Source organism: Capra hircus, chromosome 1 (assembly GCF_001704415.2).
Source record: "Capra hircus breed San Clemente chromosome 1, ASM170441v1, whole genome shotgun sequence".
Taxonomy (NCBI): domain Eukaryota; kingdom Metazoa; phylum Chordata; class Mammalia; order Artiodactyla; family Bovidae; genus Capra; species Capra hircus.
Window position 1 is genome coordinate 69982272 of NC_030808.1, and position 26627 is coordinate 70008898.

Below are 26627 nucleotides of genomic sequence, written 5' to 3' on the forward strand. Positions count from 1 at the left end.
CTGTGACACCATCAGCTGTGCCCAGACACAAAGGCGGAAGCAGTGGGAACCAAGGAGAGAAGCTCTTGTCATGTCCCTCTAGCACCCTCTACTGACAAAGCTGAATACTGTGCCAGTTTGCAGAAAGAAGTGTTTGCTGCAATCATCCAGTCTTACAAAGCTAGTCAGTGAAGGGTGATTTGGAATTGAGAGGCAATAAATTGATAACTGACACAAATGGGGATTTTATGACATTTGGGGTGTAGGTTTATGGAAGGTAAGCCTTATCAAGTTAATAAAGCTTCCTTTTAGTCAAATCTTTTCTTTTTAGAAACCAAAATCTTCCTTTTAGTCAGTTTTCTTTTTTTTCTTCTTAATCAGGAATGAAGATTGAGTTTTATGAGATGGATTTTTTAAAAATCCATTGAGAAGATATGATTTCTTTTAATGTGTTAATAAGTTAAAATATATTAGTAGACTTGTTGATGTTGAATCATCTTTAAATATGGGGGATAAATCTACTCTGTTCATAATTTATGATTCTTTTACTAGACTGTTAGAATTATAGATTTTTATTTTGTATTTATGTATTCCATAAATGAGATTATTCTATAGATTCATTTTCGGTGCTTCTTTGTTATACTGTGATCAGTTATGCTAACTAGCTTAATAGAAATAGAACAAAATAGATTATTACCTGTTCCTTAAAACTGGTAAAATTCAGTCATAAACAGTCTGGTTAGGTAAAGGAGAGATGTTTGGCTCCCTTTTCTGTTTTTTTAATGATTAATGATGTCATTGCTTAAAAAAACTCTTTTTGAGTCATGTTTGGTAACTTATATCTTCCTGGAAATAATCCATTTCATCAAAATATTCATTTTGAATTTATTAGTATAAAGATATGAGCTGTAGTCTCTTACAATTTAAATTTTATTTCTGAACTTATCTTTTCTATCCTTTATTTTTAAAAGTGTCTTCTGTGTTTCTTGCTAAGACTTGTCAAAGGTTTGACCACATTTTAATGTTTTTTTCTTTTCCAAATAGAAGCTTCAGCATCCCTGAAGTTTCCCTCCTGCCCCATTCCCAATCAATAAACCACCAATCCCCCCCCCCAACCAAAGTAACCATTATTCTGACTTATTTTCCTATAGAACAGTCATGCTTGTTCTTGAAACTCATATACATGATTTCATACAGTATATACTGTTTCATGTCTGGACACATTTTAATGTTTTTTTTTTTTCCAAATAGAAGCTTGAGGAGAAGCTAGAGTTCTGGATGGAGAAATTTGATAAGGACACAGAAATGAAACAGAATGAACTAAATGCCCTCAAATCTGCTAAGGCCAGTGACTTAGCACACCTTCAAGAACTTGCAAAGACGGTAAGGAAGGGGGAGTCTCAATAGCATTAAGGCAGAGCACGGAGGAGTGGGTGGGAGCTAAGCTGCAGTCGCTGGGGTACAGTTTTTGGTCATGAAGTGGAGATGTGCCTGTCAACCACTGGGATTCTTTTCCGAAGATGATGATGTCCTCATTCATGGGACAATAACAGCAGCAGCCGACACTTGATAGGGCTTAATCTGGCCTGGGCACTTTTCTAGTATTTTACTTTTTTCTTTTTCAGTCGTTCAAGTCATACCCAACTCTTTGTGACCCCATGGACTATACAGTTCATGGAATACTCCAGGCCAGAATACTGGAGTGGGTAACCTTTCCCTTCTCCAGGGCATCTTCCCAACACAGGGATCAAACCCAGATTTACATATATAACTTATTTTAATGCTATCCAAAACCCCTTGAGCTAGATACTATTTTAATTAATACTTTAAGATCTCTGAAGATAATTTATAAATGATTTATAAAACCTTCTGATTATGGTTTTATCATTGAACAAGTGTAGAACTTCTCAAATTTCTTTTAAAAGATGGTTATTTGTAGGTGTGCCTTCTATTAGTTTTCTATTACATTATTTTGATGTCATTAGTCACATATCAAGTTAGTATTTCATTTTTATTAGAAGACTTTAAAGCAAATTTATTCAAGCTGAAAAAATTCGGGGGACAATTATAAAGTTAACTGACAATATAGGAATCAAGTAAATTTTTTCTTTTTTGGAGGGTTTAATTTGGTATGGTTCATTTTAAAGTTTTTAATTAAAAATGTAGGGTTAGGGAGTTCTCTGGTGGCCTAGTAGTTAGAATTCTGGGCTTTCACTGCCTTGGCCCTGGGTTCAGTCCCTGGTGGGAGAACTGAGATCCTGCAAGTGATGTGGCATGAACAAGGGAAGCAGGTCTGGGTGGGCCACAGCTTGGCTGGGTCCTGTAACACGATTAATGTCTACCTTTGCAGATAAGGGAATATGAACAAGTCATCATTGAAGATCGTATAGAAAAGGAGAAGACCCGGAAGAAGAGAGAACAGGATGACTTGGAATTGAGGAGCATCATAAAGGTAAAAAACCACACTTTGCATCTTGGGGCCTTTTCAATTCTGTAACTGGCAGAACACTGAGGAATGCAAAGCACCTCTTGTTTATTATCAAACACAGAGCAGGAGATCTGTGAGGAAGCATGACCTAATCACTGGAATTTGCCATCATCCGTGGTGCAGGGAGACAGTAAAGAGGACATGCCCCCCAGTTTTTAATCTAGGAAAGAAGAGGCGGTTAACAGTGGATGCAAAGCCTAGACCTTGTCCCCAGAGGTCACACTTATGAATACTATCTCTAATCAACAGAGCTCTTAAAAGAATTTTTTAATATCCCACTGCTTCTTAAGATCCTATTTATATTGAGTTCAGTCGTGTCCAACTCTTTGCGACCCCATGAATCACAGCACTCCAGGCCTCCCTATGTATCACCAACTCCCGGAGTTCACTCAAACTCACATCCATTGAGTTGGTGATGCCATCCAGCCATCTCATCCTCTGTTGGCCCCTTCTCCTCCTGCCCCCAATCCCTCCCAGCATCAGAGTCTTTTCCAATGAGTCAACTCTTTGCATGAGGTGGCCAAAGTATTGGAGTTTCAGCTTTACCACATTCCTTCCAAAGAACGCCTAGGACTGGTCTCCCTTAGGATGGACTGGTTGGATCTCCTTGCAGTCTAAGGGACTCTCAAGAATCTTCTCCAACACCACAGTTCAAGAGCATCAATTCTTCGGTGTTCAGCTTTCTTCACAGTCCAACTCTCACAACCATACATGACTACTGGAGAAACCAAAACCTTGACTAGATGGACCTTTGTTGGCAAAATAACGTCTCTGCTTTTGAATATGCTGACTAGGTTGGTCATAACTTTCCTTCCAAGGAGTAAGTGTCTTAATTTCATGGCTGCAATCACCATCTGCAGTGATCTTGGAGCCCAGAAAAATAAAGTCTGACACTCTTTCCACTGTTTCCCCATCTATTTGCCAGATGCCATGATCTTCGTTTTCTGAATGTTGAGCTTTAAGCCAACTCTTTCACTCCATTTTCACTTTCATCAAGAGGCTTTTTAGTTCCTCTTCACTTTCTGCCATAAGGGTGGTGTCATCTGCATATCTAAAGTTATTGGTATTTCTCCTGGCACATTGATTCCAGCTTGTGCTTCGTCCAGCCCAGCGTTTCTCATGATGTACTCTGCATAGAAGTTAAAAAAGCAGGGTGACAACATACAGCCTTGACATACTCCTTTCCATGTTTGGAACCAGTCTGTTGTTCCATGTCCAGTTCTAACTGTTGCTTCCTGACCTACATATAGGTTTCTCAAGAGGTTGGTCAGGTGGTCTGGTATTCCCATCTCTTTCAGAATTTTCCAGTTTATTGTGATCCACACACTCAAAGGCTTTGGCATAGTCAATAAAGCAGAAATGGATGTTTTTCTGGAACTCTCTTGCTTTTTCAATGATCCAGCAGATGTTGGCAATTTGATCTCTGGTTCTGCCTTTTCTAAACCAGCTTGAACATCTGGAAGTTCATGGTTCACGTATTGCTGAAGCCTGGCTTGGAGAATTTTGAAAATTACTTTCCTAGTGTGTGAGATGAGTGCAATTGTGCGGTAGTTTGAGCATTCTTTGGCATTGCCTTTCTTTGAGATTGGAATGAAAACTGACCTTTTCCAGTCCTGTGGCCACTGCTGAGTTTTCCAAATTTGCTGGCATATTGAGTGTAGCACTTTCACAGCATCATCTTTCAGCATTTGAAATAGCTCAACTGGAATTCCATCACCTCCACTAGCTTTGTTCGTAGTGATGCTTCCTAAGGCCCACTTGACATCACATTCCAGGATGTCTGGCTCTAGGTGAGTGATCATACCATCATGATTATCTGGGTCGTGAAGATCCTTTTTGTACAGTTCTGTGTATTCTTGCCACCCTTGTTATTATCTTCTGCTTCTGTGAGGTCCATACCATTTCTGTCCTTTATTGAGCCTATCTTTGCATGAAATATTCCCTTGGTAGCTCTAATTTTCTTGAAGAAATCTCTAGTCTTTCCCATTCTGTTGTTTTCCTCTATTTCTTTGCACTGATTGCTGAGGAAGGCTTTCTCTCTCCTTGCTATTCTTTGGAACTCTGCATTCAGATGCCTATATCTTTCCTTTTCTCCTTTGCTTTTCACTTCTCTTCTTTTCTCAGCTATTTGTAAGGCCTCCCCAGACAGCCCTTTTGCCTTTTTGTATTTCTTTTCCACGGGGATGGTCTTGATCCCTGTCTCCTGTACAGTGTCACGAACTTCCGTCCATAGTTCATCAGGCACTCTAGTCCCTTAAAACTATTTCTCACTTCCATTGTATAATGATAAGGGGTTTGATTTAGGTCTATTTGTATTAGCCCAGACTATCTGCTAGGTTTTGACAAGAGCTTTTCTCAAAAAAGTCAAAAGGGTAAGTAGTAATAAAGAAACTGAAGTTTTACATGAACTTGTATTTATTAGTGATGGTGAAACTGGCAAGTCAGATTGGAAATATTTTCAAGCAAATATAACATCAGCTGCACTGAAACTGTACTGTTGAGGATTGCCCTTCTCTCCGAAAGAGCATCTGCTGAGGCCCTGTGGTGTGCAAGCTGTGGCTTGGGATGTGTATAAGGGGGTGAACTAAGGAAGTAAGCTTTAAAGTGTAATACATTCAGGACCAGGTATTTAAACCCAAACTTGAGCTTTCCATTAGGAGAGTCAGATGTACAGTTAGCAAGTGTTTATTAAGCTTCTATGGTGTTTTCTATTTGTTGAGTTTCCTCGATTTAGAGCAAAACTGTAAGTAGCTGAAGGCCATTTTTATTTTCATTAGTGGATTTGCTCTGTCTTTGGGGTTTAGTCTGATTTTAAAGCAGCCCAGACTGTATTCACAACAGTTGTATCTAATGACCAAGATATTCAAGGGAGCTAACTAAATCGTTTTTGAAGGTGAGTTCTGATCCTTAAACATCTATTTCTGCTTTATTGACTATGCCAAAGCCTTTGACTCTGTGGATCACAATAAACTGTGGAAAATACTTAAAGAGATGGGAATACCAGATCATCTGACCTGCCTCTTGAGAAATCTGCATGCAGGTCAGGAAGCAACAGTTAGAACTGGACATGGAACAACAGACTGGTTCCAAAGAGGAAGAGGAGTACGTCAAGGCTGTGTATCGTCAAGGCTGTATATTGCCACTCTACTTATTTAACTTATAGGCAGAGTACATCATGAGAAACATTGGGCTGGAGGAAGCACAAGCTGGAATCAAGACTGCCAGAAGTATCAATAACTTCAGATATGCAGATGACACCACCCTTATGGCAGAAAATAAAGAGGAACTGAAAAGCCTCTTGATGAAAGTGAAAGAGGAGAGTGAAAAAGTTGGCTTAAAAGCTCAACATTCAGAAAACTAAGATCATGGCATCCGGCCCCATCAGTTCATGGCAAATAGATGGGGAAACAGTGGAAACAGTGGCTGACTTTATTTTTCTGGGCTCCAAAATCACTGCAGATGGTGACTGCACCTGTGAAATTAAAAGACGCTTACTGCTTGGAAGGAAAGTTATGACCAACCTAGACAGCATATTGAAAAGCAGAGACATTACTTTGCCAACAAAGGTCTGTCTAGTAAAGGCTATCGTTTTTCCAGTGGTCATGTATGGATGTGTGAGTTGGACTATAAAGAAAGCTGAGTGCCGAAGAATTGATGCTCTTGAACTGTGGTGTTGGAGAAGACTCTTGAGAGTCCCTTGGACAAGTAGATCCAACCAGTCCATCCTAAGGGAGACCAGTCCTGGGTGTTCATCAGAAGGACTGATGTTGAAGCTGAAACTCCAATACTTTGGCCACCTGATGCGAAGAGCTGACTCATTGGAAAAGACCTTGATGCTGGGAAAGATTGAGGGCAGAAGGGGATGGCAGAGGATGAGATGGATGGATGGCATCACCGACTTGCTGGACATGTTTGGGTGGACTCCGGGAATTGGCGATGGACAGGGAGGCCTGGCGAGCTGCAGTTCATGCGATCACAGAGTTGGACACTACTGAGCGACTGAACTGAACTGAATCAATCATTAGAGATTGAAATGCACCAGGAAACCTTGAATCATCTATAGTTTAGTTTATCTGCACATTTTTGACAGAGTTACCTATGGTTCAGGTAACTAGCATCCCTTTTGGAGTAAATGGTTTTTTGATTTGGGGAACTTGAATGTTTGTAAGAACAGCAGAACAAGGTAATCAGGTTTCTACATGCAAAGGAAAAGTCAGGCCTAATCAGATTCCTTTTATTTTTACTCTTTGAGAACTTTAGAGTGTAGGACTTCAAGCTGCAGAACAGACTAGCACTGCTTTAAGGTATGCTTGGCCATTTCTGTGTCTCAGAAACCATCTTCACAGAAGTTATTTTATGAAAAAACCATCCCCTTACGTAGAAAAAGTGCAGCTTGTCAGGCATACTACAAAGTATACTCACTTCCCTGTTCTCTTTCAGCTCCAGGCCTGGTGGCGAGGCACTGTGGTACGGAGAGAAATTGGTGGTTTCAAAATGCCTAAGGACAAAGATGACAGCAAGGATGTAAAAGGCAAAGGCAAAGAGAAGGACAAGAGAAGAGGCAAGAAGTGACCAAGTTATCTTTTCTGCTGGTGCTCTGGAGATGGGAAGAAGGATCTGAACGGAGTTAAGAAATATCTTTTACCATCACAGATAACTCACCTATGGGTTGTTTCTTATTTGGATACTCCTAGGTGAGGCTTGGTTACACTAGGTCACTTTGCCTGCTATACTAGTTTTCAAACCCTGAATTAGGATTATACTGTGATTTAGGGCTTCTTCATAACTTGAGAAAAAAAAGAACAAACTGCTGGGAAGAAGTATTTTTAGAAGTCTTGTGAAGATTTCTTTTGCTCTTGTTCACCAGAAAAAAAAAGCACATAATCTTAGTTATAGTGATGCATTAAAACGTAATTCCTATAACGTCTGATTCTGACTATTCAATTTGCCTATCATGAAAAATGATACTTAGTAATAAAAGCAAAAGTGAGGTGTTCAGTAGGAACTACAAGGTGGTGTTTATCAAGAGTCTAGCATAATACATACACAGTAAAGTTTTAATAAAGGTTGGTGCTTGCCTTTTAAATTTATTATCACTTTACTATTTTTTTATGGGGAATGTCACATAAGAACATGTACCTTATAAGCTGCTTCAGCTCCTTTTCTGGAAAATAGGTAGGGATATAAATGATAAATGGAAGACAGAAATGAGATGTCAGGATACACAACCCATACATAGGAAAGACAGAAGATACAGGTCACTGGGGAGATGAGTTTGGAGATATTTTTGATAAGTGAGATACCAGGGCCTATAGCTGCTTTGCTTATTACTCAATGACTGTCATCTTATGGGGTATTAAGACTGAAAAAGGTAACGCATGTGAAAATCCTAACTTGTACCTGGCACAACAAGCTTAGTCATGTTATTTTAAAAGAACATGAGCCCACTCATGGGGTCACTCTTGGCTCAATTAATCAGAACAGAACTGTCTTGGAATATTAAGACAATTATAGAACAGTTGGAAGTTCCTGAGAAAAGCTTTCCAGATATGTAATATTTCAAAAGTAAGCCATATCTAACTCCAAATATAAGACAATACTTGTCTCTACACTTCCTTAAAAAAAGTACATTTTGATCTCAAGGGGCTATTACGAGTTTGTACCAATGTTCCATCAGAGAATTTACCCTTTTATTTTCCAAGGAAACCATACTTTAGATATGAACATTTTCACATCAGCCTTTAATTTTATGCTACTGAAGTGTTGTCTTTTATTTTAATGTTAATATGTAAAGTGGCATACAGGCAATTTAAAATAACATACATGATACTGACATATTTATTCTTAGAACTTACGCATTATATTTACACACATACAAATATAGGACAGTGTTTTACAAAATTTTTTTTTACTAATTACATGTTTATAACATTTTCAGAAATAAAATGAAATCTGCTATAAACCATCTTATTGCAATATGTATATAAAAAGTTTCTAAATATCCATGTTTTCCTTCATTTCTATAACCATTTAAGCGCTTAGTTTTAAAAAATTCATCATACTCATCAGCACAGTCATCTATCATTAGTCATTGCTGGACTGTTACCAAGTAGAGAAATCAGACTCCTTGATTAGCTGTGAAACTATATTTTCAAAAGCTATTAAGGAAAGTGACCTACAGCTACTAAGTGTCCTACTCTATTCTAGTCAAATACAGAGGCCCCTCCTCCCATGAGTTGTTTCCAGAGAAAACTGTTTGGAGTGCTAACCTAGTATGAGTTTCAAAGCCCAGAAGCCTGCTGGCTTAAAGTCTCCGCAGCTGGCAGGGGCCCTGGTGGGCGGGCACTCAGCCTCTTCTCCATTCACTCCTCAGTGTCAGGACGCTCGCTGCTTCAGGAGGAAGCTCATAAATGGTCAGGTGGATGTGTTACAAAGCCATCTTCAGCTTATGTTAGAGTCTAGCAAGGCTAACTGTTAAATTTTCTTTCCAGCTTAAAAAAAAGAAAAAAGGTACATACAAAATACTGGGTACAAAAATTTTCCAACATGACTTGTTTTGCATCTTGACATAGAAAAGACATTTAATATATTTTATATTTTTCTTTCATTATTAACCAAAACTGTACACAAATATTTTCTAACAATTCAAACATAAATTTGAATTAGTTTGGTAAAATATATGAATAAGGTTTCATGCGAAGTACAGAATTTGAAATAAATTAAAAAGTCCAATTAGTCCCATGGGAAAATTAGTCACAAATGTTCCAAATGTTGCACTGTGTATGTTGATTGGGATTATTCCTTACATAATATGTGACAAATAGTGGCCTTTGCTGAGTTTCATTTCAAACTGTTCTCTATAATCTGGAGATTATACTGAGGTTTAACATTGACTAGAAGTAAAAATACTTATAGTTAAATTCTAAACAAGCTGTATGATTGGTGGGTCTGTTTGGAAATGTAAATATAATGGAGTCTGGCTCTAAGCACTTAAAATACATTGTACTTTTGTAAAGACCCTGAAGGATTGGGCGTTGAGCTCAGATGTTTTGTATTATATAAGGTTAAACCTGTGATGACAAGGAGAAAACATTACCTTGACCAGATACACAACATGACTTTATCCAAAGTTACTTTTAAATGCTGCTACATGATAAAAAAAGAGAGGACTTAGGCTTAAATGCATGCACTGGTAAAGAAACTCCAGAACAATTAACAACAGGAAAAAACTTAGATAACTAGTATCTTCACTTACTCTATTTACTTGGTTTACAAAGGCAGTGAATACCAGAAGATATCAGTAACCACTAAAAGGGGCTCAAAATATAGGGGAAAAAGACCCAAGTGGCTTAGATGTGAATAAAGGTTTTGTGTTGTCTGAGCCTTGGGTCATTTTACTGCACTCACAGTTTAGTTAATAAGGCACTGGTAGAATGAAGACAGCAGCTGTTTTAAAATGCTACAAGTGCTTTAATTCAGCTATGGAAACTGGCCGTTAGCTGAAAGAAATATAAGAAATTTGGCTTTTCCTTTATTTTCATAGTCATCCGTTAATTGGGGAGCTGGAAGTGAATCTGCTGTGTGTGAATGGAAGATGTTCACAGATCCAGGTATCCTGGTAGCAGCATGGGAGGAGGGGAGAAGGGGTGTGCTCGGAGAAGTCAACACACAGGATGCCGAGTGCCACATGCTACCAGCCTGAAGATCTGGAACCTGTGTGTAGAGTGCTTGATTAGAATAACTGGGATGATATAGGGTCCAGCCTCTAAGTGGTGCTAGGGGGAGACCTAGGACACTGGCCTTAAATACCACAGTATTTGTTTCACTGGTTCACCATGCAGAATCTGGAGTGTTTACATTTTTTTGGACAGAACAGTCCAAGTATAATATAGCTTTTGATCTTCAGTGTGGCAGAGAAACACAGTGGAGTCATCACTCCCCCAAATTATACAAATATCTAGTTTGGAACAATGGTTTTCACTACATGGAACACCTGGAATGGTTGTTGAAATGCAGATACCCAGGCTCACTGTAGACCCTCTGGATGGGAATTTGTATTTTAACAAATTCTCCAGGAGATTCTAATGAACAACCATGTTAGAAACCTGTGGATTCCAGAGGGCTTGGAAACAGGTACAAATAAAAGCATGTCTGTGCCTGCCAGAGAGCCAAATACCCTTCCGAGAAGTCAGTCTGCAGTATATAAAAGAGCCCACTCTAGAAAAGCACAGCCAGGCTGGTTGTCAGTGTTGGGTTCTCAGTAATGAAGTTTCATTTGTGAAAACCAACCATGTCTTCATAAACAATTCAAAGCAAGTTGATATAACCTCCCCTAAAATGGAGAAATGAAGCAAAATATTCCTGTCAGGAATCATGGAAACAGTCCCTTTTAAGAACACATAAGCGCTTTGTTAAGCAGATGGCGGGCAGCAGCAGTCACGCTGTCCTGTTCCATTTTGGCCAGGCCAATGCCCAAGGTGCTGGGAGTCCTTACACAGCAGATAACTGGTGCTGCTGCTGCTGCTGCTGCTTGGGTGGGGCAAGCTCCAGGAGAGCCTGGACCGTCACGGCAACCTGGCTCAAACCTTTCTCTTCTAAAATGTGGAGAGGCAAACATAATTGCTCCTGAAATGGGACAACGTGACATAAAAACAAAAGAGAAAAGAGGATGAACGTCACAGAAGTGAAAAGAAAAAATAAGCATCTCTTCTCTCCCTCATAATAATGAATTGAGATATGAAAAGTCAGTAGCTAGGAATCTGACCTCTGTTCATATGAGTTATACAGAAATGGTACCTGACACTCACTGTCTCTTTTTTATTATTATTATTAATACAACTAAAAGTACATACAGATTATTTTGAATATCGGGAAAATAAACAAGTCACATACACTTATGCATACAACAGAGGATAAACATACTATGATGGAGTAAAAGCAACATCCTTCACTCTTGATGAATAAAAAAGCAATGCAGATCAGATCAGTAAAATGAGACAGGTGAAAACAGAAAACCAGTTCCAAGTTACCAGATGGCTTAAGCCTAAAGATACAATATTGTAGGAGAAGATGCTTTGGAAATTACAAACCACAAGAACGCAAGAGAGTTTCATGGCATAACTCAGACTGCACGAGACAGGAATGGCCACTATCTACATTATAGTCCTGACTAGGAGAATCAGAGTTCTCATACCAGACAGGCATCACAGGAAGAAACTGAAGTATATTCTTGAGATTTAGATGTATTTGAGAAAATCCCCCCCTACCCCCACCACACTGGGTAATTAATGGAAGGTCCAGTTTGAATCACTTAAAAATCTGAATTATAGAATTTAAATACAGTAATCATACCTGAAAAAGTGTTTCATATCCTGGTATTTAATGGATTAAATTATGCTGGAGAACAATGATGTGAGTTTAGTCAAGAACATCTTAATTAATGTATATCTGAAAAGTGTTTATGTATTTGCTTAAGGAAGTTAAATTGCTTCTTTCTTATCTACCTCATTAATGTGTTTGGTTAATCCTTTCATACAAGAAAAAAAGGCATATCATAATAACATATGTCACTGACTAAATGAAAGAATGATTACTCTCGAATGAAAGTGGAATTCTGGCTCTACTGAAGAAGTGACTATACATATTTATCAAAGAAGATATTCCTCAGCTTTTCACTGGCACTTAATACAGGAAGTTTTACAAAACCAGTTGCAATGAAAAATATAACGAGTATGTATTATGAGCAGTTACTGGTATTCTTGCTTTACTTTCTTTTTAATACTTACCTTGATAAAACAAGATAAATGGAAACTTTTGATCTTATAAAACTAGCAACGTTGTGTAAATCTTTTGAGTACAACTGCAAGTACAGATTAACTATACTTACTATGAACCTGCAGAGTGTTCTGCTTTTGGGGGAGACACATATTTCCTCTGAGGCAGATTCCTTGATCTCCACTTTCAGGAGTGCCCTGCGACCTGTGAGCCCATGGTTTAGACACTCCCTCAGTGGCTTATGCTTTCCAGATGCACATTTGCCTTCTAGCTGACTTATGCACCACCACGCCCTCCAAACAACACACCACACCATGTGTCTTATCAGTGGTTTTTTAAAGAGACAAAACTTGACAGAACTGATCTCTGACTCAGAGACACCTTAAAAATGTCTCCCCCAAACTCTGAAAGGCACTGCTACTGTATAAAACTGAACTTTTCAACAGTGTTCAATGTCCCAGCATTGACAGTAAACAGTTTTTAATGTATTAAACACTTTTCCTATTTAATATGAAAGAAACCAAAGCAATCAGATCCTCAGACTGACTTCTACATGATGTTATTATGTTCCTCACAATCTCCCTTCATACCTGAGTTCAGTTGTCCAATTTTGTTAACAGAGTTCAGGAGATTCCTGAATGTTCAGAAACACTGTTTACGAGAACCAGAATCTGAATGCAATATTAAGTAGTTTCAAGCATTAAGGCTAGAGGCTAATATACTAAACATTCTGAAAGAGACAATATTCATTGCCTTGGGTACAAAACAGAGATTGCTGCCTAATACTTTACCCGCGAGTGTTCAGATATAATCTCAACAGCCTAGCAAATACAAGTTTACCGATTAACATGGTTCAAATATATTGGAAAATACATAAATTCCAATTTTAAATTCTAAATAGGATTCCAGAAATGAAGTTTAACAAAACATAATAAATGTGCTGACAGGTGCCAACCCGTGAGAGGGCAGCTCCAGATACCTGGCTTGTGTACTGTTTTCAGTGTACACAATGGGCTCAGAATAGCAATCTAGGGAACCAGCATTTCTTTGGACTGATCATCCTAATCAAATTAAAATTATTAAGATTAAATGGCCAGTGCCTTCCAGATGTCCAGACAGCAAATAATTATTAGGTGGGCCTGTGCCTACTAATAAAAAGAGATTTCAGGATTTCAGGGCACAGTTCAATATGGAGATCTAAGTGACCAGGTGTCCTCCCAGAACAGAAAGAGTACAACTGTTTCCTTATGAACAGCTGCTGAAAAGTTCAGCAAATCGTAATTTTAATATTTCTCACAGTTTCAGTACTTAAGTTGTGCTGAGGCATGGAAAAACAGCCAGATGGAAATTTTACTATGCCATTTGGAAACAAACTTATAGGTTGTATTTTAACAACAGGCTCATGATTGTATTAGCAGAACCTGCTCAGCATTCATGAGAGTAACAGGGCCTCTCAGGCCAGGAGCAGAGAAGGCAATGGCATCCCGCTCTGGTACTCCTGCCTGGCAAATCCCATGGACATAGGAGCCTGGTAGGCTGCAGTCCATGGGGTCGCTAAGAGTAGGACACGACTGAGGGACTTCACTTTCACTTTTCACTTTCATGCACTGGAGAAGGAAATGGCAACCCACTCCAGTATACTTGTCTGGAGAATCCCAGGGACGGGGGAGCCTGGTGGGCTGCTGTCTATGGGGTCGCACAGAGTCAGACATGACTGAAGCGACTTAGCAGCAGCAGCATCAAAAATGCTTCCTAATGTCATGAACTGCTCATCTGGGCACAAGAGGACAGGATTTATCTACTTTATTGATTAGCTCTTTGATGGCCAGAAAAAAAAAAAAAAACCACATATGTAAATACTTTTGAATGATAAACAAACCTCCTTTACCAAGTATAGGAATGAGGTGGAAAAACCACTGGAATGCGCTCTTTCGGCTAGAGGGGGAAGATCCAGTAATAAAGCATACAGAGAGTTAACATTAAAGTACAATAAAATGCCACAAAACCCAAAAGCTGGATAGATAGAGAGACAAAACTGGATTCTTCTGAATGTGCCCCAAGAGAAAGTAGTGTTTCAACAGTTCTTTTTACGCTGAGGTTTAGCTGAAGGATGTCAGAAGGGGAACAAAGATTGTCCTGTCCAAAGTGTGAGCAGGAAAGGAAAACAGAAAAACATAGTCAGTGGATCAGAAATACAGATTTGAGTATAGAATTCAATATGACCATCTCAATCATATTCAAAGAAACATGCCCTATAACATTTTTTATTATGATGAATCAAAATAAAATGCTGAAAAACAAACCCACAAAGAATCCTCTATGTGCTGAGCCTGATTTTACTACTAAATAGCAGAATAAAATTGTTGGTGCCTAGTGAACATTCAAGATAAAATAAACAGAGGTGGATGCTGACTTAGGGTTATATGAGGCCTGAGGGTGGTGAGTGGGTGAGGCAACCTCTTTCTTGGCTCCTTCTTCCCCATTAACAAAAGAAGAATAGGTCAGAAAGCAAGAACAAATCCTTGGGGTGGACAGAAGAGGGGGAAGTTTTCAAAGAAAGCCAGGTGAGTCATGAAGGTTCAAAGAATGAAGAAAGTATGATAATCAAGGGAAATTTATTACCTGGAAGTCAGGTTGTACTAAATGACTTGGTGTTTCTCTAAAAATCAAATCAAGTCCAGTTTACTAATTATTAATCTAGAGTTGTAAGGGGCTTTAGAGATCATCCAAACCCTCCAGTTTACAGATTAAGCAATTAAAAGCGTTACTGGACTTGGTAACAGTAAAATATTCTTTCACACGCAACAGATAATAACTCTAGGACATGATATACTGGCCTCAGAAGTTTTTACCACCCGTTATCGTTTTTTGAATGCATCATGTGATAGAGAATATCCACATCCCTAGCCTTACTGGAGGTTTTCAATAGTCACTGGCATTCTTCAGTGTTTCAGAACTTAACTTGTAAACATATAAAAAGTTACACTGAGAAGGGAAATCGTTCATCTTTACACATGTTTTCTGGACAGAGGATCTGACAATTTTTTTAATACTACATGTTATCTGCTTTCAAATGATCATTATTACATCCCTGACTTTATTTACAAGTCAAACACAGCAGGTGGTTGTGTCTAGGTAAAGGTCATAATGCCCAGAAGTAGAACAAATGGAGAAGACGGCGTATGGGTTTCTTCCCCTCTTCCACGGCAGAAGGACCTGAGAATGCGAGTTTAAAGCTATGAGTCTGTGTTTATTAATTTTCTTCGTTTTAGGCAAACAATTAAGTGATTTAGCAGAAGTAGCAGCAGAACAGGAACGCATCTAAAAGCAGTAGTGATGGTGGTGGTGAGCTTGGGTGAAAGGCAGAAGTGGAGAAGGACGAGGTGGCCCGTGTGGAATGTCCACTTCCTCTTTCTGGTGGAGGAGGGATGGAAGGGAGGATGTGTTAAGAACTCCAGTCTAAAACCACCCTGGAGAAACACCCAGTCTTTTAAATTGCATTTTTTTCTGTCTCCTGCCTTCAAATAAAAACTGTTAACCACTGCTTGGCAAAGAGTGGATTAACATGCATGCTTTAAAAAGCACAGTTATACTGTGAAGTGATTATCAGACAATTTAAAATAAATAAAAAAAATAAAAGGCACACTGTTTTTGGTTTTGTTGACTGATGGCAGTTACATTCTGAAAGACTTTCAGTGTATGGACTTTAAATCTGAGACAGATGATGGTTCTGTGAAGTCCAGAGTGCATGTACACTGTAAGAAGTCCTTTAACAGTCTGACACAGGCTAAGTATGCCAGAGCGTCTAGCTGTGTGGGGCCGCTTTTAGCACCCTTCTCTTTAGGTGTGCACTGCCTCTTTTTAATCACTCTTAGTCTCCCTCTGGTTCCCATTCCCTGCACCAACCTGTGCCACATTCTCTTATTCAAAGACACTGTGCTAAGAAACTGGGGAAGCTACTGGGCATGGTTGTGATGGTCTGGTAGGAACAAATTAAGTAGGCATAAGGGAAACCCTGAATGTTAAACTGTACATGGGAATATTATAAACTGTCTGTTAATATGGAGAAATGAAGGCTATTTATCTAGAAATCTTATTAATGCTCTCAATATGTTTAAATATGGCTTGTTCTAAAAGAGATGATAAGCCTTTAGAAATCAGTACAATATGCAGACGACAAATTTGCTTTCAATTTGTCCACAGGAACAAAAACGATCCTTGCTATCACTAAATGTGCATTTCAGTTATTTTATAACTCAGCTTAATAAAACAAAAAAGAAAAAAGTGAAAAGTAAGTAGTAGAATCAAAATCTACTTAATACAAGGAGAAAAACACTCATGGGAGCTCACACTGCCTAATGCAGCTGCTCTGTGTAGCTGGGCTCGCTTCCCCTTTATAAAAAAGCTGAAAGGGAAAGGCGCCCATTGGACAAGTGATGCTTTGATCTTCTCAATTCATGTTAGTTAAAGAGAGGAATGGTGAATTGGGTAAAATAGTCACTGTCAGTGAAAGCCCTTGGGACAAGAGCTTAGGTTCGAGAGAAACAGTGGAGCTGTTGAGTCGAGGCCAATCCTGGGTTTCTGACAGCTAATTAAGGTGACAGAAAAGAGTCACGTTTTTCTCTTTGAATACTGAACAAAATATGGTGACAAGAACTGTAATGGTTAAGATTAATGAAGAAAGTATCAAATGGCACCAGTTTTTATTTCTTTAAATTTATCTATGTATGTCATTAAAGGATACCACATTTAATTGTTTTTTAAAGGGTAAAAGTTTAACTATTTGTACCATTAAAGGGCAATAAAGCTGTAACTGAGGAATCTGGAGGCAAAAAACCCTCAAGAGCAGGAACAGTGCCTAAAAATGGCCTCCTGTATATTCAATTCCAAAGAGCTTTAGTAGGAAAAACTGGTAAAATCTGTAGCTTAGTCAACAACGCTGTCTAGGTGTTTGTTACTCTGGATGACATACTATGTTTATGCTTATGTTAACAGTCCAGGAACCTGTATATAGTTGAATATACAAGGGAACTGTATACAGTCATCTCTCTGTGCCATTTTTGCAACATTTCTCAAAGTCTAAAGTTATTTCAAAATAAACATTTTTTAAAAGTATTAAAGCAAGTGTTAAAAAACTGAAGCCAACTGAAGCATTCTTAGTCTAAGAAGCACATATTCTGAAGCATAGCCTCTACTGTGTATGAAGCTGTCTACAAGTCAATGAGCAAGTGGGGATACTTAGAAAATTTCAAAATAGCTATTTTTGATTACTTGGAACTAATTACTTACTATAACACTGAAATTAATTAATATGTATATTATTTCTTTGCTTGGTTCTTGGAAATAATTGAGGAAAACTGATCAAAAGCATAATAACTGACTCTAGTAATACAATCAGGTTAGTAATTATCAGCTTAGCACAGAACTATCCTATAAGATATTAAATACTTGCATTTCTAAAAGATTTTTGGAATGTAATACCCAAATTTATCTGGCAACATAAGAAATAAAATTTATTACCTGAGGTACACCGATTTTTCTGCAAGCTTCTAGGAAATTCTCCACATTTCGTCTACATTTTGCCATTGTTAATTTAGGCTGCAAAAGAAACAAAACAGTATTATTAGCAAAGTTTAAAAAAATCTGCTAACTAAAAACACTCCTGCCAATGGCTTTATAAATTCAATGTTCTAGATTGGAGGGTTAGCAAACTTTTTCTTAAAGATCAGATAATAAACAAGTTAGGCCTCAGGGCCATATGATCTGTTGCAACCATTCAAATCTGCTAAGAGATTGAAAGCAACCATAGGCAATATATAAACAAGTGAGTGACTGTGTCCTAATAAAACTTTATTTACAAAAATAGGTACTGGCCTATGGCCCACAGTATGCCACTCCCTACTTTATAGACACAGGGCTTTGATTTTTACAAAGCAAGTACTAAACAGAGAAATTTTAGGAGGATGGCTGTCTAATTTTTTTCTACTTTAAAATATACACCAAAGAAAATGTGGAGGAATAGCAAAATTAATTACCTACAGCTCAGTCAATCAAGTATAATCACGGTTAGCACTTTGGTTCATTTTCTTTCAGTCTTTTTAAAGAAAATAATTATAATAAAATCAACAGCCCTTGCCCATAAAAATACTACAGATGTATCATGTCGCTATTCAATGATTATATTTAAATTTAAGTATTTGAATTTTGAAAGATTGGATTAAAGAACCATTTTCCAAAAGGTGAAAATTTCTCATAGGAAAATCACTACTAAACTTGTTTTTCTGAAAATATCTCTGATGACTAGAATATAGCTGCACTGCATGACCTAAAGTTGTGATAAATTTTTTTGCCAAGTGGGTTATCTTGTGAGAAAGAAATATGAATCCCATTTCCCAAAGTGGTTAACAAACTCAGCTGTTCAAATTCATCTGCTGGTTTAAGCATCAGGCATGGAAGCCAATGTCTCACCTAGAGCCAGACATTCTGGAATCCGAAACCAAGTGGGCCTTAGGAAGCATCACTACGAACAAAGTTAGTGGAGGTGATGGAATTCCAGTTGAGCTATTTCAAATCCTCAAAGATGATGCTAATCCTTCAATTCCTTTCAAATCCTTAAAGTGCTGCACTCATGCCAGCAAATTTGGAAAACTCAGCAGTGGCCACAGGACTGGAAAAGGTCAGTTTTCATTCCAATCCCAAAGAAGGGCAATGCCAAAGAATGCTCAAACTACTGCACAACTGCACTCATTTTACATGCTAGCAAAATTCTCCAAGCCAGGCTCCATAGTACATGAACCAAGAACTTCCAGATGTACGAGCTGGATTTAGAAAAGGAAGAGGAACCAGAGATCAATTTACCAATGTCTGTTGGATCACAGAAAAAGCAAAAGAATTCTGGAAAAACATCTACTTCTGCTTCACTGACTGCACTAAAGCCTTTGACTGTGTGGATCACAACAAACTGGAAAATTCTTCAAGATATGGAAATACCAGACTACCTTACTTGCCTCCTGCGAAACCTGTGTGCAGGTCAAGAAGCAACAGTTAGAACCAGACATGGAACAACGGACTGGTTCAAAATTGAGAAAGGAGTAAAGCTGTATACTGTCACCCTGTTTATTTAACTTATATGCAGAGTACATCATGTGAAATGCCAGGATGAAGTACAAGCTGGAATCAACATTGCTGGGAAAAATATCAATAACTTCAGATAATGCAGATGACACCACGCTTACGGCATAAAGCAAAGAGGAACTAAACAGCCTCCTGATGAAGGTAAAAGATGACAGTGAAAAAACTTGCTTAAAACTCAACATTCAAAAAATGAAGATCATGGCAACTAAATGGGGAAACAGTGGAAACAGTGACAGACTTTATTTTCTTCGGCTCCAAAATCACTGCAGATGTGACTGCAGCCATGAAATTAAAAGATGCTTGCTCCTTGGAAGAAAAGCTATGACCAACTTGGACAGCATATTAAAAAGCAGAGACATTACTTTGCCTACAAAGGTCCGTCTAGTCAAAGCTATGGTTTTTCCAATAGTCACGTATGATGTGAGAACTGGATCATAAAAAAGGCTGAATGCCAAAGAATTGATGCTTTTGAACTGTGGTTTTGGAGAAGACTCTTAGGAGTCCTTTGGACTGCAAAGAGATCAAAGTAGTCAATCTTAAAGGAAATCAATCCTGAATATTCACTGTAAGGACTAATGTTGAAGTTGAAGCTCCAATACTTTGGCCACCTGATGTGAAGAGCAGACTCATTAGAAAAGACCCTGATGCTGGGAAAGACTGAAGGCAGGAGAAGGGGACGACAGAGGACAAGATGGATGGATGGCATCACCGACTCAATGGACATAAATTTGAACAAGCTCTGGGAGATGGTGAAGGACTGGGAAGCTTGGCGTGCTGCAGTCCATCAGGTCGCAAAGAGTTGGACATGACTTAGGGACTGAACAACAACAAAATGTAATGTTGTATCCCTGTTTCTTTGATAACAAGAAGGTCCATGTGTTTAATTTCTCTAAGTGGTTTAACATTTATAAAATAGTTTTATTTTTCTTATATGTATTTTATATACTTAAATGAAAGGCACTCTGGGTGATCAAGATAAAGATCCTCAGTCACCTGTACTCTCAAATTTCACTTTCCACATGAGCTCCTTGTTACTTCCTAAGTATTTCCCTGGCATATATGAAGAATGACAGATTTCTTTTTTATTTTTAAAAAACATTAGGGGGCGGTCCTAAGATGGCAGAGGAATAGGACGGGGAGACCACCTTCTCCCCCACAAATTCATCAAAAGAACATTTCAACGCTGAGTAAATTCCACAAAACAACTTCTGAATGCTGGCAGAGGACATCAGGCACCCAGAAAAGCAGATGATTGTCTTCAAAAACAGGTAGGAAAAAATATAAAAGATAAAAAAGAGACAAAGGAGGTAGGGAGGGAGCTCCGTCCCAGGAAGGGAGTCTTAAAAATAGAGAAGTTTCCAAATACCAGGAAACACTCTCGCTGCCAAGTCTGTGGCGAGCCTTGAAAGTACAGAGGGCAACATAACAGGGAAGAAAAATAAATAATTAAAACCAACAGATTACGAGCCCAACGGTAACTCCCCCAGCGGAAAAGCAGTGCGGACGCCTGCATCCGCCACTAGCAAGTGGGGGCTGGGCAGGGAGGCGCAGGCTGCAGTGCTTTGTAAGAATTGGGCCGGAATGCCCTGAGTGTAACCAGAGCGAACTAACTTGGGCTAGCACACCAGACTGTGGGATAGCTACCACGTGAAAAGCTCTAACATAAGACACCGCCAGGACCGCACACAGAACAAAGGACAGAACAGAAATAGCCGGCTGCAGACCATCCCCCTCCGGTGACAGGCAGCCAGCCGTAAGGGCTAGAAGGGGGCAATCACAGCCCCGGAGAGGCATTACCTACCAAACTGCAAGCAGGCTTCTTTGCTAAGTCTTCTTGGGGCTCTGGACAGTCACCATCCGCCTGAGAAGGGGCGCCAGCGGTACACCCAGAAAACTGGGCAGCAGGGCCGGGAAAGGCGGGAAGTCGCAGCGACCGCGCTCGCCAAACACCTGAGCTGCTCGGACCTGGGAAGGGCACGAAACGCAGGCCCAACCGGATCTGCGCCTCTGAGGGCTACCCGAGAGCCGAGCCTGAGCGGCTTAGACCGGGGCGGTGCATGCAGCCTCGGGCCGGCCTCAGACAGTTCCCATTGGAGCAACGTAGAGCCTGAGCAGTGTGCGCCGCGAGCAGGGGCAGGCCCAGCGTGGCTGAGGCACTGCGAGCACACACCAGTGTTATTTGTTTGCAGCATCCCTCCCTCCCCACAGCATAACTGAAAAAGTGAGCCTAAAATAAAAATAGTGTCCACCACCGCCCCCTTGTGTCAGGGCGGAAATCAGACACTGAAGAGACCAGCAAACAGAAGAAGCTAAACAGAGGGAACCGCCTTGGAAGTGACCCCACACTGCCCACAACACCAGAGAAAGTCCCAGATATATCTTTACTATTTTTACAATCATTCTTTTTTTTTGATGTTGTTTGATTGTTTTTTCTTTTTTCTTCTTTTTTTCTTTTTTTAAACTTTTTAAAATTTTTAAGTCCTCTATTTCTCCTTTAATTTTTATTTTTATAACCTACTATTACTTAAAAAAAAAGACCCTATTTTTAAAGCAAATGCCGTATATGTATTTTTTGTGGTGGTTGTTGTTTTTTAATAATTCTCGTGACTTTGTTTTTTCTTCTTCTTTTCTTTAATACTGTATTTTTGAAAATCCAGCCTCTACTCTAGATTTTTAATCTTTGCTTTTTGGTATTTGTTGTCAATTTTGTACATTTAAAAACCCAATCTTCAGTACCCAATTTTACCTGAGAGCGAGATTACTGGCTTGACCTCTCTCTCCTCCTTAGGACTCTCCTTTTTCTCCACCAGGTTGTCTCTGTCTCTTCCCTCCCCCTTCTCTTTTCTACCCAACTCTGTGAATCTCTGTGTGTTCCAGACGGTGGAGAACACTTAGGGAACTGGTTACTGGCTGGATCTGTCTCTCTCCTTTTCATTTCCCTCTTTTATCCTCCTGGCCACCTCTGTCTACTTCCTCCCTCTCCTCTTCCCTGTGTATAACTCCGTGAACATCTCTGAGCGGTCCAGACTGTGGTGCATACATAAGGAAGTGATTACTGGATAGCTTGCTCTTTTCCTCTTTTGATCCCACCTCATCTCATTCCAGTCATCTCTAACTACCCCCTCCCTCTTCTCTTCTCCATGTAACTCAGTGAACCTCTCTGGGTGTCCCTCAATGTGGAGAAACTTTTCATCTTTAACCTAGATGTTTTATCAATGGTGCTGTATAGATGGAGAAGTCTAGAGCCTACGTAAAAATACAACTGTAAACCAGAAGCAGGAGGCTTAAGTCCAAATCCTGAGAACATCAGAGAACTCCTGAATCCAGGGAACATTAATTGATAGGAGCTCATCAAACGCCTCCATACCTACACTGAAACCAAGAACCACCCAAGGGCCAACAAGTTCCAGAGCAAGACATACCACACAAATTCTCCAGCAACACAGGAACACACCCCTGAGCTTCAATATACAGGCAGCTCAAAGTTATTCCAAAACCACTGACATCTCATAACTCATTACTGGACACTTCATTGCACTCCAGAGAGAAGAAATCCAGCTCCACCCACCAGAACTCTGACACAAGCCTCCCTAGCCAAGAAACCTTGACAAGCCACTGATACGACCCCACCCACAGCAAGGAAACTCCACAATAAAGAGAACTTCATAAATTCCCAGAATACAGAAAGGCGACCCCAAACGCAGCAATATAACCAAGATGAAGAGACAGAGGAATACCCAGCAGGTAAAGGAACAGGATAAATGCCCACCAAACCAAACAAAAGAGGAAGGGATAGGGAATCTACCTGAGAAAGAATTCTGAATAATGATAGTGAAAATGATCCAAAATCTTGAAATTAAAATGGAATCACAGATAAATAGCCTGGAGACAAGGATTGAGAAGATGCAAGAAAGGTTTAACAAGGACCTAGAAGAAATAAAAAAGAGTCAATAATAATGAATAATGCAATAAATGAGATCAGAAACACTCTGGAGGCAACAAATAGTAGAATAACAGAGGCAGAAGATTGGATTAGTGAAGTAGAAGATAGAATGGTAGAAATAAATGAATCAGAGAGGAAAAAAGAAAAACGAATTAAAAGAAATGAGGACAATCCCAGAGACCTCCAGGACAATATGAAACGCTCCAACATTTGAATCACAGGAGTCCCAGAAGAAGACAAAAAGAAAGACCATGAGAAAATACTTGAGGAGATAATAGTTGAAAACTTCCCTAAAATGGGGAAGGAAATAATCACCCAAGTCCAAGAAACCCAGAGAGTTCCAAACAGGATAAACCCAGGGTGAAAAACCCCAAGACACATATTAATCAAATTAACAAAGATCAAACACAAAGAACAAATATTAAAAGCAGCAAGGGAAAAACAACAAATAACACACAAGGGGATTCCCATAAGGATAAGACCTGATCTTTCAACAGAAACTCTTCAGGCCAGGAGGGAATGCCAAGACATACTTAAAGTGATGAAAGAAAATAACCTACAGCCCAGATTACTGTACACAGCAAGGATCTCATTCAAATATGAAGGAGAAATCAAAAGCTTTACAGACAAGCAAAAGCTGAGAGAACTCAGCACCACCAAACCAGCTCTCTAACAAATGCTAAAGGATATTCTCTAGATAGGAAACACAAAAAGGGCATATAAACCCAAACCCAAAACAATAAAGTAAATGACAACGGGATTATACTTATCAATAATTACCTTAAACGTAAATGGGTTGAATGCCCCAACCAAAAGACAAAGACTGGCTGAATCTTTGACCAGCCATATAAGACCCCTATATATGCTGCCTATAAGAGACCCACCTCAAAACAAGGGACACATACAGACTGAAAGTGAAGGGCTGGAAAAAGATATTCCACGCAAATAGAGACCAAAAGAAAGCAGGAGTGGCAATACTCATATCCAATAAAATAGCCTTTAAAACAAAGGCTGTGAAAAGAGACAAAGAAGGCCACTACCTAATGATCAAAGGATCAATCCAAGAAGAAGATATAACAATTATAAATATATATGGACCCAACATAGGAGCACCACAATATTGAAGACAAATGCTAACAAGTATGAAAGGGGAAATTAACAATAACACAATAATAGTGGGAGACTTTAATACCCTACTCACACCTATGGATAGATCAACTAAACAGAAAATTAACAAGGAAACACAAGCTTTAAATGATACAATAGACCAGTTAGACCTAATTGATATCTATAGGACATTTCACCCTGAAACAATGAATTTCACCTTTTTCTCAAGTGCTCACGGAACCTTCTCCAGGACAGATCACATCCTGGGCCATAAATCTAACCTTGATAAATTCAAAAAAACTGAAATCATTCCAAGCATCTTTTCTGACCATAATGCATTAAGATTAGATCTCAATTACAGGAGAAAAACTATTAAAAATTCCAACATATGGAGGCTGAACAACTCGCTTCTGAATAACCAACAAATCACAGAAGAAATCACAAAAGAAATCAAAATATGCATAGAAATGAATGAAAATGAAAACACAACAACCCCAAACCCGTGGAACACTATAAAAGCAGTGCTAAGAGGAAAGTCCATAGCAATATAGGCATACCTCAAGAAACAAGAAAAAAGTCAAATAAATAACCTAACTCTACACCTAAAGCAAGTAGAAAAGCAAGAAATGGAGAACCCCAGAGTTAGTAGAAGGAAATAAACTTAGGGCAGAAATAAATGCAAAAGAAACAAAAGAGACCATAGCAAAAATCAACAAAGCCAAAAGCTGGTTCTTTGAAAGGATAAATAAAATTGAAAAAACATTAGCTAGACTCATCAAGAAACAAAGGGAGAAAAATCAAATCAATAAAATTAGAAATGAAAATGGAGAGATCACAACAGACAACACAGAAATACAAAGGATCATAAACGACTACTATCAGCAATTATATTCCAATAAAATGGACAACGTGGAAGAAATGGACAAATTGTTAGAAAAGTACAACTTTCCAAAACTGAACCAGGAAGAAATAGAAAATCTTAACAGACCCATCACAAGCACGGAAATTCAAAGTGTAATCAGAAATCTTCCAGCAAACAAAAGCCCAGTCCAGACGGCTTCACAGCTGAATTCTACCAAAAATTTAGAGAAGAACTAACATCTATCCTACTCAAACTCTTCCAGAAAATTGCAGAGGAAGGTAAACTTCCAAACTCATTCTATGAGGCCACTATCACCCTAATACCAAAACCTGACAAAGATGCCACAAAAAAAGAAAACTACAGGCCAATATCACTGATGAACATAGATGCAAAAATCCTTAACAAAATTCCAGCAATCAGAATCCAACAACACATTAAAAAGATCATACACCATGACCAAGTGGGCTTTATCCCAGGGATGCAAGGATTCTTCAATATCCGCAAATCAATCAATGTAATTCACCACATTAGCAAATTGAAAAATAAAAGCCATATGATTATCTCAATAGATGCAGAGAAGGCCTTTGACAAAATTTAACATCCATTTATGATAAAAACTCTCCAGAAAGCAGGAACAGAAGGAACATGCTGCTGCCGCTAAGTTGCTTCAGTTGTGTCCAACTCTGTGTGACCCCATAGACGGCAGCCCACCAGGCTCCCCCGTCCCTGGGATTCTCCAGGCAAGAACACTGGAGTGGGCTGCCATTTCCTTCTCCAATGCATGAAAGTGAAAAGTGAAAGTGAAGTCGCTCAGTCGTGTCTGACTGTTAGTGACTCCATGGAACATATCTCAACATAATAAAAGCTATATATGACAAACCCACAGCAAACATTATCCTCAATGGTGAAAAATTGAAAGCATTTCCCCTAAAGTCAGGAACAAGACAAGGGTGCCCACTTTCACTGCTACTATTCAACATAGTTCTGGAAGTTTTGGCCACGGCAATCAGAGCAGAAAAACAAATAAAAGGAATCCAAACTGGAAAAGAAGAAGTAAAACTCTCACTGTTTGCAGATGACATGATCCTCTACATAGAAAACCCTAAAGACTCCACCAGAAAATTACTAGAGCTAATCAATGAATATAGTAAACTTGCAGGATATAAAATCAACACACAGAAATCCCTTGCATTCCTATACACTAATAATGAGAAAATAGAAAAAGAAATGAAGGAAACAATTCCATTCACCACTGCAATGAAAAGAATAAAATATTTAGGAAAAAATCAAAGAGGACACTAATAGATGGAGAAATATACCATGTTCACGGATCAGAAGAA

At 39.0% G+C, this 26627-nt stretch overlaps 2 protein-coding genes across 13 annotated transcripts in view; one reads left to right on the top strand and one right to left on the bottom strand.

Annotated features, from left to right (window-relative positions):
• Positions 1–8333, top strand: part of IQCG (IQ motif containing G) — a 48838-nt gene extending 40505 nt beyond the window's left edge. The window contains exons 9-11 of one of the 3 annotated variants that reach the window (XM_013963410.2): positions 1234–1362; positions 2330–2431; positions 6908–8333. In XM_013963410.2, the coding sequence (XP_013818864.1) occupies positions 1234–1362; positions 2330–2431; positions 6908–7039 (363 nt within the window). In that variant the 3' untranslated portion in view covers positions 7040–8333. Of the gene's footprint in view, positions 1–1230; positions 1363–2329; positions 2432–6907 lie in introns of all 3 variants that reach the window. The other 2 variants (XM_005675051.3, XM_005675052.3) reach the window with 2 other exon arrangements.
• LRCH3 (leucine rich repeats and calponin homology domain containing 3) overlaps positions 8190–26627 on the bottom strand; it is a 110902-nt gene continuing 92464 nt past the window's right edge. For 3 of the 10 annotated variants that reach the window (XM_018045974.1, XM_018045983.1, XM_018045948.1), the window contains 2 exons: positions 17762–17839; positions 8190–11092 (listed from right to left, as the gene is read on the bottom strand). In XM_018045974.1, the coding sequence (XP_017901463.1) occupies positions 10958–11092; positions 17762–17839 (213 nt within the window). In that variant the 3' untranslated portion in view covers positions 8190–10957. The other 7 variants (XM_018045980.1, XM_018045967.1, XM_018045952.1 and 4 more) reach the window with 4 other exon arrangements.